We start from the raw sequence: 15,129 nt of genomic DNA, 5'->3' as shown, positions 1-15,129 counted from the left end.
CGTGAGGAGCCTTGTGCAGTCAAGGACAAATACGCCCACCTCTTCCAGGGACTTGGGTGTATGCCAGGAATGCATCAAATTATGCTACGAGATGCAGTGTGGTAAAGTCCATGCTCCTCGCAGACTTCCAGTAGCTCTGGGAGAGAGGGTCAGAGAGGAACTCAAGAGAATGGAGGACCTGAACGTCATTGAGAAGGTGACAAAACCAACAGCTTGGGTGAACAACATGGTCACAGTAGCCAAAAAGAACAGTGACAGAGCGAGGATTTGCCTTGACATTGCACCAAGCTAAAGAGAGGGAATATTATCCCATGTGAACCATTAAGGAGGTTATAGCGTGTATTCCCGATGCTAAAGTGTTCAGCACTCTCATCGCGAACTGTGGGTACTGGCAGCTTCATCTGGATGAGGCAAGCTCAGATCTATGTACCTTCAGTACTAATTTTGGCAGATACAAGTACATCGGAATGCCTTTTGGCATCAACTCAGCATGAGAGATCTTCCAAAGAACAATGTCACAGATGTTGGAAGACCTAGAAGGCATTGATGTAGTGATGGATGATATCCTTGTCTGGGGAACTACCAAGGAAGAACACGATGAACGCCTTGAAGCAGTGTTCAGGAGACTGCAAGAGAACAATATTAGGCTGAATGACAGCAAGTGCAAGATCCCCGTAAATGAAGTTATTGTTGACCATACACATGATTGTAATGTTAAAACTAAAATATATGTGTTGGGGTAATCTAATTTGCTTCTTTATGACAAGGGTGAAGTAATAATATTATGACTCGATTCGGTTTATTCATGAAAGTTACATATCACCACCTTGTGGTAGAGGCATACAGCAGATAGCATATGGAGATCATCACGTGAGATCACAATGATGAGTTTCTGTGTAACAAACACCGATCCTGATTGCATACATGTGAAGCATGATTGTCATTACAGCTTCTGAGAATAAAAGAGCTCCCCTTGCACAGGAGACACTCAATGCAAGTCATTGATAGACTGCATTCTTTTAACGTTAATCTTTCTCGAGGCTGCAATATGACCCATTGTAAGCCAGGTTGACCTTATGTCCAGCGATACACAGAGCCAAATATACACAGAGTCGATGATGTCATCATACTGACAGGTGTTTGGCTAACATCAATCTCTTTTCTTTGTCCAAGTGGGGGATATCATCACAGGACAATTTGAGCTTCATGCCCAGGTCCACCAGCAAGTTAAGCCAAGGATGCACACAGCTTGTGTGATGGCTGTGACATCTCACAGATTGGTGTTTATGGGGTACTGCATGTGACCTATCACCTGAAGCCGGCAGGTGTGTATTGATGAGGCAGGCTGGGCAGAATCGAGAAGAACTTGAACCTCTCTCCCATCTGGGCGGGGTCGGTCAGCATCCTGTAGCCACTCATGAGGTCCTTGTGGTCGCTGGGTGGAGCACTCTTCAGCAACGCCTTGAGAAATATCACAGGGTACATAGCATAATGAGCTGCATTGTATTTTCACTACACACATCTGTCAGGGACGGTCAATTTATAGCTTCTTTAATAAGTTCATGAATCTGAAAGAAACTGACGATAGTTCAGCTTTACATTCCTCTGTTCAGATGACAACTGATGATTTTTTTAAAAAATTTACCACAACCATCCCAAACAATATGAATGATTCATGTCATTACAAAATAAAACTCTTGCTGAGGCTCGTGCTCATTTAATTAGTGGGTACAGAAACTGATTTTATCATGTGGTAAAAGCAAAATCATGGATGAGATTTAACTTGTCCCACAAATAACAAAATGTTTTACCCTTGATATAATTTAAAGGATGAGTAATAATGGGATGTATAACTGAATTGAAATTTCAACACATGTAATGAACATAATTTGCATTAATTATCAAAGGAAACAAATGCAGTGACAGACTGCAGTGCTAATATCCTATCTTCAAACCTAAGCCATACGGAACAGGCTCACACATTGTGAATATGTGGGTGAATAGTCTCATCAAATTCTCCTCACCTTCAGTCGAGTATCAATACCCATCATTTGAAGGAAGAGTCCTTGATGGACGGGTCCATAGGTAGTAGCTAGTTTTAAAGTACAGATGAGAAAAAAAGACAAATATATCTTTGCATTGAACAGTGCCAAAGTAATCAATGTGGCGCACAGGTGAAACACCAGACCATTGAGCAAGTGTCAAGGGGTTGATTCTGATGAGGTTTCAAAAGAAATCAAGATAAATGACATCTGCATGTGTAACACATACTTATCCTTCTCAAAGTGGGTCGAATTACTGGATTTATAATGTTTACATGGAAACAAAAATTAATCAAGCATATCTACCATTAATTTGTTTAAGAAATGAAATCTCTGGACACTATTAATCACTATTGGGCAAGTACAGGTGTAGACATAAATTTCAACAGTAATTGGCTCAACAGTAACACAGATAAAACAACAAGTTGAATTTTCGTCATTTGATTATATGTATTAATTATCATTTTTATTCAAAGAATTTGTTTCTAACTTACCTCTATCGCCAACCATTTGTCTGAGGTACGAGAAGTCAACATCAGCCGTCAAGTCTGCTGTTCCTGGCTCACTCAGCACATCATGAAGCTTATGTTGTCTAAATCCCTGTAAAACAAATGTGCACAATACAACTTTCATTCTCATTTTGAAATCTAGATGCCTTCAAGCTTCTTGATAACTCATAGACTCATGACAGAACTCCGGGTGTTCACTTTAGTGTCAGATTCAGCTCTGGACCACAGGTACATAAAGGAATGAGGTTTAATGGTTCTCTTATCATGAAGTTCAACACAAAAGTAAACTTTTTTTCCTTTGTGTTATCATTATGTTTAAGAAATATCTTCTGTTTTTTTTTTTTTATTCCAAACAGAAAGATCTTGCTGCATTTGAACATTGCCAAAAGAGAAAATGCTAATTGAGCAAATAATGCATAGGATATTTATCAAGTGACAGAAAAGAACTATAAAGTGAAAATTACTCAAACTCCTCACTCTGAATGTGTCTGTTTTCGTGCCGTCATGTCCATAGTCCACAATAAGGGCCAGGCCTCCATCACTGTAGATTCTATTGGCCATCTCCTGGGCAATGACCCCAGCCTGTGGACAGACTTCTATATGGTCTCTCGTTTCTGACTTCTATATGAGACGAGATAATTGTGACCAAACACAAGTCTCTCAAAATGAGTTTTAGATTTTTCTGTTTTAATCTTACAATTTATTTCTGTATATGTGCAAGTCTACTACAACACAAATGAACAGCTCCCTTTGGAAATCACCAGGTATGAACAATCAGTACCCTGAGATATCAACAGTCATTGACACATCAAAGAAATGCTATTTCTGGGCTTCTTTTTTTTACAGTCCTGGAAAACAACATTATGAAGGTAATTATTGTGACTACTTCTGATCAGTGCTTTATATTCAGAAGAAAATAGTGAGGGTTTTTTCATGGCTGAAACATGTAAGCTGACGGTGATATATACAAATCATCAGAAAATACAAAAAAGCTTCAAGATACCAGTCCCAAAAGTCTTGTCACTGTTACATTTTGAGAGGAAATACTAACTGTAGAGACTAAAGATGCATTATTTGTTTCATAAATACATGAAGCCCTTTCAACTGCATGTACCCATCTCTAAAAACTTACTCTATAACCATTTCAATTCTCTGTCTTAATATTCAAATTCCACTTTTTAATACCTGAATGAATGCATTGGAAGCTGGTGTGGGAGCTGGAGAAAGAACAAATCTCAGATCTGCCGAGTCTGCCTTGTCTGTAACATCAATCAGTACCTCCCTCCACCCTGACTGGGTTTTCTGTAGAGGCAGACCAAGGTGAAATGAAAACTTAACATTATTCAGTGAATATGAGATACAGAATATGTAGGATCAGCATTGTCCGTCTTGTACTTCCATTCTATTGACTCTTTTAAAAGCGATCAATTTCTAACATTGGCAAAACGTGCGATACTGGGTTTGAACTACGTACAGCTCAACCTCATGCATAGTTGGTTGGACATACTATATTAAAGTGCAGAAAGTACTTTTCTTTGGTCTCCACCATCTTCTCATGGCTCTTTTCAATGAATATCAAGCAAACTTCTGTAACAAGACAACCTCACCAAACAGAAGCTAGGACATTGCACTATACACACATTTATATTAATATGTGAATACTGGTAATGGATTTTTCCCATTAAAATAAATCATCTACCATGAGATTACCCATTTAAATAAAGGTATATTGTAATACAAACCTGAAACTTATGAATGGGCAGCGCATCAAAGAATTCATGTGCCAGAAAGCAGCTAAAGCCTGTGGGAAAGACATGAAAAGCATCAAGAGAATTCAAATCTCTTCTGTCAACCATCTTTTCTGTCCTCTTAATAAAAAAAGAAAAAGAAAAAAAAGTCAAGGTAAAGTATGAACGTTCTCAGACCGAATAAGAAGAGACAAAGACAGAGGAACCCAAGGATACAAAGATGTACTAAATTCTGTTTGAAAAGAACCATGCAAAATCGTAAGCATTAACCCATTTGAAGTATACTCGGGAGTGTCAGGACTAGTCTTCAATGGATTAAGTAATAGTACTACTATATGGAACGGTTGAATCATGATGAGCTAGTGAAAAGAAACACACAAAGAAACTAACAAATATGTCATTGTTTTTCATTAAAAAAGGACTAAGAAATTTTGCACACATATCAACAAACTTCATTTCTGTAAATACTTTTCCAGCAGTGATTCCCTGACAACTTCTACCATAATAGTAAAACATAATTTCATCTTGATATATATTCTACCTTGGTATAGATTGAGAGATGATATTCCCATATATAATCTCTGCTAGTTCTTTCAAACACAAATAGCAATTTGCAGAAATAAAGGTACTGTAATGGCATGCAAGACACGAGTATGACACAACTTGTAGCAATCAGAATTAATTTGCAAATTTGCACTTGTCAGACAATTTTGCGAGTGAATAAGTGATCAAGAATAACTGTGATGAAATGAGGATATAGAATTGTTCCTTTTTAGGAGAAAAGTTGGTGATTTCCAACCTTGCAAATAATATACTGCACATGTATTTACGACAAGGGAGACAATATTTTACAGAGTTGTATATTTCATGAACAATAGCTGACTCATGAAATCCAAGAAAAAAAAAAACACTGCCAAATATATGACGTATACGGTACACTTGTTGGATACTCACCCTGAGGTACCTGTGAGAGGTCAGTATACCAGAAGATGGGGATGCCATCCTCACTAGTTGCTGACCTATATGGTATAGTGTCTACCAGCCTCGAGCTGTCAGATTTCTCCACCTCCTGTTGACCGGTCAGTCGGGCATGCTGGAGGTCACTCATCTCCGGGCTGACCTCCACAAGGTGAAGGGTCAAGGTGTCAAGAGGTAGCTGAGGGAACTGTTTGAGAACCTAGTTCAAGATATGAAATATATGATTCTTGCATAAAGTGTTCTTGCAGAATAGTTTCAGGAACAACAGCGTCATTCAAATCAATGGTGCCACCTCCTACTCTGTAGACTCTGTAAGCTGTAGCAGAAAATGCACTTGTACCCATAATGCACTTGTAAATAAATGAAACACCATTTCACATATCACCATGCAGGCCCGTAGCCAGGATTTTTCAAGGGGGGGTGCGGTCACTAAAAAAACGGACCTTCGGTACCAATACCAATGATGACACACACACACACACACAATTATATATATATGTATACATATATATATATATATATTCTTTGGACGACCGAACTACAAAAGTTATATAAGAATTTGCGCGCGAAGCGCGCCGCAAATTGTGAATTTTGACTGTTTTAATGACGTTTTAAAGTCTCGAGGAAATTTGTGTTTTTGTCTGTTGCATGCAATCACGTTACGGTATTTCATCTAGGAAATAGTAAAAACTCATTTTGCCAGGAAGTTGCAAAGTTTAATTGTGTTCGAGACTCTGCGCGCGTATAGCGCGCCGCAAAATTGAGAATAGTGATTTTCCTGGTGTTGTTTTAACTTTTATTTTTTCTATTGTATACCCGCGTTAGCAGGCCTGAAGCCAGGATTTTTAAAGAAAGGGGGGATTGCGTTAATTAACAAAACGGTCCTTTGATACTGTCCCGGGAGGGGTAGTGACAATTAAAAGGTGGACACCATGCTCATACATGGACTTTCAAAATGGCCCCTAAACGAGTAATGATCATATGATTTTTTCGGGCCTTAAAAACAAGTATTCCTTAAATGTTTCCTGCACCCTAAAGAAGTACTTCATCATGATTGAACAATATACCATTTTCCAAATTTCGGCCTTTTTGATACCCTTTGATTATATACGCTCGTACATCACACTTTCCATCTAATCCGTGAGAAAAAACGACCCCTATTACGCATTTTCTTTAGCGAGTATGGTCACGGTGTCCACCTTTCAGTTGGAGTTTTCCATCCCATTGGATGCTGTTTGGAAGATGAAACATTCACTTTACTATACAGTATATCAGCCGTTGGTATGCGAGTTTGTCAAAAACGAAAATAAATAAGAAAATTTTTAAAACAAAATGAATTGTAAATGTGAACCATTTATATTTTGCCTCATTGTGGTAGGATATTTCCAGCATTTCCGAACTTTCAAATAATCATTTTAGATTTAATAATATTAAAGGTAGTAGATCCGATTCGCAAACATCTCCAATATCAGTCAAATGTCATATTAACCATCATGCTAAGAAGGTTTTCTTTGTGAAATTTTGAGGTCAGTGAAATTCAAAAATTAAACATCTGTTAGCCATTGGAAGAAGTTGAGTGCAAATTCAGACCTCAGGCTTAGTGCTCAGATGTTTTCCTATTTGATTTGATCTGTCTTACTGTGCACACTAAGATACATACTGGAATGGTTATTTCTTATTTATTAAATTATAGTAGCATATTTGGTTACTAGCTATCTCTAGGCATTTTCGAATTTGGGCCGCAAAGAGATCCACTACATTTAAGTTAGAAGAGAGATAAGTAAATAATGATAAAATAAACAAACAAAAAAGAATGAGTTTCTTTTGTAATACTATCTGACAAACTTTTTACTTTACCATTTTACTTCATAGCTCAGCACTTTCCATTCACTCTCATACCCTCTTACCCATTACATTTAAATGAAATACAACTAAAATGAGTTTGCATGCCTGCATAATACTCTTTGGAAATTATAAGTGAAAATGTTCTTAGGTTTTGGCTCACTTTAAAATGAGAACAAATAGAACTGTCGCAACATGAGAAAATGTATAAGTAATAATCAACACTACATTTCCGAATTTGGCCTGCAAAGAAATCCACTACCTGTAAGTTAGAAAAGAGATTAGTAAATAATGATAAAATAAACAACAAAAAAGAATGAGTTTCTACCGCCGTATCCAGAACAGAGCCTGAAACGGTGCAGGCTCAAGAAATCGTTTGTACTATAATACGTCTTGAAGTACTGCGTGATACTGTTGACTCAGACTTCTACAAAGCTGTAAGTGAGAATTGTAATCCAATCCGACTCATTACCTGAGATATTTATGAAAATATATCAATAAAGAATGTAAATCAAATAACGATGCGTCACAATGCAGTCTAACGCTCTCACAATGCTATCATACATAGGGTTTTTCACTGACTGTTTTTACTCCGGAGCTCTTGCAATATTCAGGCTTTTGTAATACTATCTGACAAACTTTTTACTTTACCATTTTACTTCATAGCTCAGCACTTTCCATTCTCTCTCACACCCTCTTACCCATTACATTTAAATGAAATACAACTAAAATGAGTTTGCGTGCCTGCATAATACTCTTTGGAAATCATAAGTGAGAATGTTCTTAGGTTTTGGCTCACTTTAAAATGAGAACCAATAGAACTGTCACAACATGAGAAAATGTATAAGTAATAATCAACAGAACATTTCCGAATTTGGCCTGCAAAGAAATCCACTACCTGTAAGTTAGAAAAGAGATTAGTAAATAATGATAGAATAAACAACAAAAAAGAATGAGTTTCTACCGCCGTATCCAGAACAGAGCCTGAAACGGTGCAGGCTCAAGAAATCGTTTGTACTAATACGTCTTGAAGTACTGTGTGATACTGTTGACTCAGACTTCTACAAAGCTGTAAGTGAGAATTTTAACCCAATTCGACTCATTACCTGTGTTTTTTATGAAAAATATGAATAAGTGTGTGTTTAAAAGCATTAGATTATGCACGGAGATCGTACAGTTACTTGATAGATGATCTTTTCTCGAATGTTGGTACTAGCAAAAGGGCTAGAAAAAGCAGCTATTATAATTCGTTAGGCATGCATAATGGCCCAATGAGTGTTACAAGAGAACTGGAGTAAGACAGGCCTTTCATTTTGTTTTGTCTCTCCTGATCGTTCGTAAGAAATGCTAATTCATGACCACCTTTTCACAATTTGATTGGAGCATGCATTCATAATGGAAAATAGTTGACATAATAATCTATCCCCAGGCATTATCATGCCAACATGTACTTATATATACATGTACTATATCTTTGTGAGACGTAGATATAAAATGTCTCAGGTTTTCGATTATAGTAATTTCGAGGAAATTTCTTTAATTTTTATCATATATGTAAACTTGAGGTTATTAGATTTTCATCCACTTACCTCTGTTCCTGTGAAAAAATGCAAGTGTCAACCTCAATGTCATCCACGAATCGCACGTACTCGGGCGGCCAGTGGAAAAAAAAAAACACCGGTCACACGCGCCAAGGGCCATGGCATGCAGTGCCAATATAATAATAGCTCGCACAAATTGATACATAACATTTGTGTTTGTGTGCATGGGGACGATCCGATGGTTCATACAACAAAAGGGTTTCGTACAATTATTTTTAACATTGTTAAACGTACTCTTTTTTCAATTTTCAGTTTTTTTTCAATTCAGTGGAGGTTTATTGACAATAAAAAAGAACATGCAGCTCATTAGCTGAAATTGTTCATTTTACAATTAAAACAGAAAAACAACATTGTACAAAATAAATAGATATATTTGTGAAATTGGCTATCGATATGAATCGAAATGACGGAAACACTGTACAAACGATATGACGGAAACACTATACACAAAGATAAAAAATTGATATTTTAACCCGGCCTCAAATCCCTGAATTTTGAACCAAGACCCTAAAATTCCCATGGAGATTATCAACAAACAGTACATGCATAAATATTTTCTTTTTCGTTGATTAAAACCTTTGACCTCTTAACCCTCAATAAAAATGCATGTATTAAAATCATCAATAATGGAGTACGAATACTGAAAAATATTGCACATGTAAAGAAACAAATGATTGTAAAAATCATTGAGTAACTGAACTGAGCAGCGAGTAATTAAATTTCTGAACAATAAAATAATTGAGCTTAATTATCGATACGCATCATAAACACAATCATATGAATGTAAACAAACTCAAGGCGCCGTTATGGCACAACATGTGGTTCTCAAAGCAAGTCTAAAGCACATCTCAAATATAAAACAATATTTCAACACAATTGACAAAACATTAAAACAAAAACAGTGTATTTATCACAAAGGTATTGAGTGCTTCCCATCCCCCACCCACCAAGTCCAAATCAATGAACATCCAAATTATTAAATAAAACATAAAATATCTAAAAATCCAAAAAGTTTCAACTTACACCGAACCTATCACAAATCCATGCATCAAAACATAAAAGAGAGAAAAAAATCAGCACCAAACAACAAACTTATAGCATCCAGCCTGACCCTTGACCCTTGACCTTTGACCCCACGCCCTCAAAACTCTCAAGAGGATCATTGATGGGCAGAGATATGCACTTCAAATTGACCTTGACCTTTTGGACATGAACAAAATACGCATGAAATTTACTATCAAAAACACAAAGAGAATACTTTACAAAAGGTCAGGAATATTGCACATTGATGAGTAGAAAAGTCTACAAGCCATTGAGTAGCCTCACTAAGCAGGGGATAGTTGAGTTTCTGAAACGTTGTGTTCTGGTTCGGGGGATGTCGATATTTAACGAGTTCCTAAGGCTACGAGTTATGAGTTGGGAACGCTGAGGAGGAAGCATGTCACGGTGACGGGTAGAGCGAAGGAGGGATTTTCCAAAACTAGTGAGAAGGGAACTCCTTCTTTCAGACAATGACTCGATGTTCATATCGCGGAGAGCATCATTATAGGGGAGATATAAGGGGTAACTGATGAGGCGGAGAGCTCTCCTCTGCACCTTTTCCAACGCTTGTGACTGCTCATGAGTCAGGTTGGTGCACCACACTGGGGCAGCAAATTCAAGAAGGGGGCGGATATACACGGTGTACACAAACAACAGATCATTATGGGTAACTCCGTTTCTCCTGAGTGAGCACAAAATGTAAAGTCTCCGAGAGGCGCGCGAGATCATTTCCCGTACTTGACTATCCCATCTCAGGTCTGATCGGATGGTAACGCCAAGAATGCGCATGGAGGATACGACTTCAATCGGGTTGTTTCCAATAGTAATGACCGGAGGGGGGACATGATTACGCAAGAAGGTGAAGTGCATCAATTTGCATTTTTCAGGCTTGGGTTTCATGTAATTAGCATTGCTCCATTCACAAACAGATTCAATATGAGATTGCAAATTGTTGTGGCCGGCTTTGTGAGAGATTTCGACTATGCTCAGGTCGTCGACATACTTCCATCTATTGTCCGCTGTCAGGGCGAGGTCATTGACCATGATCAGAAAGATAATCGGGCCAAGTTTTGTCCCTTGGGGGACTCCGCACGTTAGTGATTCCGAAGATGACGTAGTTCCCTTGTAGAGCACCGTCTGCGAGCGATTGGACAGGAAGCTGCAGATTGTAGGAATAATCGATGGGTTCACTTCAAGATCGATCATCTTTCTAACAGCTGTCGTATGGTCAACTAAGTCGAAAGCTTTTGTAAAATCAATGGCACAAAGATCGGCGTAGTGACCTGGTTTGTCAAGGCCTTTGTAGATTGTATCAAGCATGCTTATCAGGTAATGGCATACTGAGCTGCCTTTCATGTTTCCAAACTGACGAGGATCGATTACATGCGCGATATCAGACATAACCCATTGCGCGAGGAAACCCTCAAAGATGCGAGCTATTATCGGAGTGATCGAGATAGGACGAAGTTGACTGAACTCAACAACTGGAGTTGTCTTAGGCACCGGGCATACGGATGCTGTTTCCCCCCCCCCCCCCCCCCCCCCTTCTTCCACATTTACGTAGCATATAATGTGTCTTTATATTTATTTGGATTGTTATCTTGAGAATTGCTAAAAACCGTTATTATGAAAAAGTGGACCTTTCAGAATTTGGGGGGGGTGCGTACGCACCCGACGCACCCCCCCCCCCCCCCCCCCCCCCCCCCCCCCCTGGCTACGGGCCTGCCATGGCACTGCACAAGCCTCTCTTTATAGCAACAGAAGGAGCTTTTAGGGAGATAGAGTGAAATACGCACAATTTTGAAAGCATAATGAAACATATCTAGCATGTCAACACTAAGTCTGTTTAGATTCATAGACAGGACATATTTCTAAAGCTGTGGCACTTACAGAGTGTTTTTGCTCCACATTATTTAGTGCAGTCATGTCTATCCAAACAATGATCTGTTTTAAAGTCCTATATAGTTTTTTGTATAATGCCTCAAAATAACATTTCCATTTTATACACTGCTGTTCTGTCATGATGCATACCTATCATTTAATTGCAGCTGATTTAAACACTGAGCTGTCCTAACCCTAGGAAAGGAAACCCACACAAAACAAGGAAAAATGAATGTGTTAAAGCATAAAACCCACACAAAACAAGGAAAAATGAATGTGTTAAAGCATAAAACCCACACAAAACAAGGAAAAAATGAATTTGTTACAGCATAACAGAGGATAAAAGAGTGGACATCTCACCCTCAGAACATCTTCCACAAGTGTTCCCCTTCCTGGTCCAAGTTCAACCAGCTGCAATGGTCTGGGACAGCCAAGCATGGTCCATTCATGGATGATCCATAGGGCTATGAGCTGAAATGAAAATACGAATAAAAACAGACTACATGCGAGAGTGGGGAAAGGGCACTAAGTTTCACAATACAAGCCATTTACCATTGTGTGTTGCCCTCTTTGCTTGTTTTCCATATTTGCTTTTGTTTTCTTTTTTTAATATCCAAGTGGGCATGTTTCCATGTGTACAAGCACAGTATATAAAAGGAGAGAAGCTTGAAATATGTTGTATATAGTCAGACAGCATATTTGTAAATCACTTCATCTCTTAGGATTATTCATAATAGTACTTCCATCATCTATATGGTACCCACCCCCAGTACCCACCACAAGTTCAGTGAAATCACATCAAACCAGCAATTGAGTCAACTCCAACCTCTACACTATTTAAAATAAATAAATAAATAAATAAATATAGGTGAAACAGAAACACGAAAATATGATATTGTAAGAACTTTACCTCTCCAAACATTTGGCTGATCTCAGGCGATGTAATGAAGTCACCTCTTTGACCAAAAACATCTCCCTGCATATAATAGCCCTGCACAGGTAAATAGGTAAACAGAAAAACAACATCATATGATCATACTGCAGGTCTGGGCCCCATTTCATATAAAGTTGACATGATAGCAACTCTTGCTAGAATGGCAATTGTCATGGTAATGACAAGAATCCAGCTTCCTGATTGGCTGTTGCTATTGGAAGTTGCCATTCCAGCAGGAGTTGTCATCCTAACATCTTTTATGAAATGGGGCCCTGGGAAGATGGCATCACATAAGGCTATCAAGTGGAATTGTAAGGCTAATTAAATGCACAGCACCATAGAGATTTACTGATTAAAGCCATATCAAATGAATGGATACTTAGTGGAGATGAAATGAAGACATCATCACTGTACTCACTCCAACTGGACTGGTGAGAACCTCTTTCATGTATTCAGCCACAGTGATGGGTCCAAGTGTCCGGATGCGCTGCTTCAGTCTGCGAGAGACCGGATTCATTGCTCTTTCCTCACTCTTTTCACGAGTACATCTCACTAGTAGCATGTTTGGGTGACTGGTGCCCCTCAACACAGTTGGACGGACGCATCCTTTTGTGAGAGGTGATGGGTAAATAATTAGTTTCTTTGCAATAACTATACACAGGGGCGGATCCAGGAATTCCGTAAAGAGGGGGCGTGTTTACAAAAATAAAGGGGGGGGGCGCACGCACCCCTCCCCCATTTTTTCTTTTTATTTCTTTTGTTTCAACAAAAAATAAAGGGGGGGGGGGGGGCGTGCGCCGGTTGCTGTCCTCCCTGGATCCGCCCCTGATACACAAATTCAAGGAGTCATTATTCATTGATTTGACCCCAGACATTCTCCTGTTAAAAGATTTCATAAACAACAACTTTTCGATGTAATTAAGATCACAAATTAAGTAATAGTCAAATGCAGAGTTTGGTCTTTTTTATTCTTTGTCTTCTATCATGAATTCGATGTTTATTGCACATTGTATTGCATAAATCTGTTTGTTTCAACCTAAATACAATTTCACTATCAAAACATATCATAAATATGTTTAATGTTTAATAGCAGATTTGTCTAGAAAACATTTTTAGTAGGCGCTCTTTTGTGTTTCTCATAATTCTGCTATCATACTTGATACCATGTATTTTTAAGCAAATTTTGTATATTTTGTAAACATAAATTTAATTATGATTTTACTTTTAGTTTTAGGGTGGAAAATAAATGAATTTGATTGAATTGAATGAGGGGGGTTTACTAATTTTTCACACGTGCATCATGTGCATACATACAGCAGACACTGAGTAAATTTACTCACCTTACTGTCTTACATCAAATTGTATGTGAAGCTAAATTTACCAGCCTTGTCAATATCTAATGTAAATTAATATGAATACCAGAGCTACCAAGTCTCACGCATTCTGCGTGAGACTCAAGCATTTAGGGGCCATCTCACGATCTCACGCATGGCACCCATTTTTCTCACTCATCGGGCGAAGTCTGCAACTTGGGTCTATAATAATGAGCATAGCTCAAAAGATTCAAGTGATAGTTACAAATGAAGGTAAATTTCCTTTTGTCTTTCAAAATAAGTAAAAAATAGTCACTTAAGTATGCACCTGATCGCACCATGAAAAAGCTCCCTACCGCGGGAGGCCACAGGGGGAAAAACCCCTCCCACACCCTCGCTCGCGCGCACATTCGCATGTCGAGATGCCGAGTCAAGAAAATCTCACTCATAAAATTGTTTTGAACTTGGCATCCCTGGAATACATGAAGGTCAAGGAGTATCCCTATTGTTAATTACCCTCCTTCATATGTATGACCGTATCATGCTTAAGTTTACCGTTGGTACCTGCTTCACACACAATGCACTTCATCTACTTTTTAGGCCCCTGCCCCGCAGAAATACATGAAATTCACCTCGACTTACTCATTCTAAGAAGTTGATTTCCAACTACTCTTGAAACACCTTGATGAGTAAGAACTTTCCGCAACATTATGGGACTGGGTATTTGGTTTGTTAAGAATGGAAATACTCCTAGCAGCTCTGAGTCTGAGACCCTGAACACACAACTCCAGCAATGTCTACACAGGAGACGGACATAAGCTACTGTTGATCAAATCGAAGATCGTACACTAAAGTCGCCAAGCATTGACTAGTCTTTTGCAAGGAGATATTACGGAAATAATGTTTTTTTACAACATAATATGATATCACAGAACTCAGAGAAGAAAATATTTATAATGATATATATTATCAAAGGCATTGTTTTGGTTTCTTATTCCATAATATAAAGAAAACTATGAAATAACATTGGCATAAGTTATTTCTTGTTCGAAATGTCATTATCAAGACTACATTTTCAAGATGGCAGCGCCCTTGGACATATGGAACCAGAAAATATCCATTCCGCCACCTACCAACTTTCTGACTGTTGCACCCTCCCAAGCTGTAGGTGACATATCAGGTGAGTACAAAAATGTCTCTTATATGCGTAGTTTGTTGTGACTCGACTTGATACTTAAGA

General features: G+C 38.3%; 1 protein-coding gene across 1 annotated transcript; it reads right to left on the bottom strand.

Moving 5' to 3' along the window:
* Positions 1–1,308: 1,308 nt before the first annotated feature.
* LOC139734569 (protein arginine methyltransferase NDUFAF7, mitochondrial-like) lies at positions 1,309–14,620 on the bottom strand. The gene is made up of 11 exons (XM_071645344.1): positions 14,532–14,620; positions 12,995–13,182; positions 12,553–12,633; positions 12,003–12,113; positions 5,254–5,476; positions 4,294–4,352; positions 3,737–3,853; positions 3,029–3,172; positions 2,537–2,642; positions 2,025–2,092; positions 1,309–1,461 (listed from the first exon to the last, which is right to left on the bottom strand). Exons 1-11 carry the CDS (start codon positions 14,596–14,598, stop codon positions 1,309–1,311), a joined length of 1,317 nt encoding a protein of 438 aa, XP_071501445.1. The 5' UTR covers positions 14,599–14,620.
* Positions 14,621–15,129: the final 509 nt, after the last annotated feature.

Source organism: Diadema antillarum, unplaced genomic scaffold, assembly GCF_040938485.1.
Source record: "Diadema antillarum isolate AM-2024a unplaced genomic scaffold, OU_Dant_1.0 seq00000533_RagTag, whole genome shotgun sequence".
In the NCBI taxonomy this organism is placed as follows: domain Eukaryota; kingdom Metazoa; phylum Echinodermata; class Echinoidea; order Diadematoida; family Diadematidae; genus Diadema; species Diadema antillarum.
Note: the sequence above shows the minus strand (reverse complement) of the source record. Positions and strands in the feature narration are given on the sequence as shown.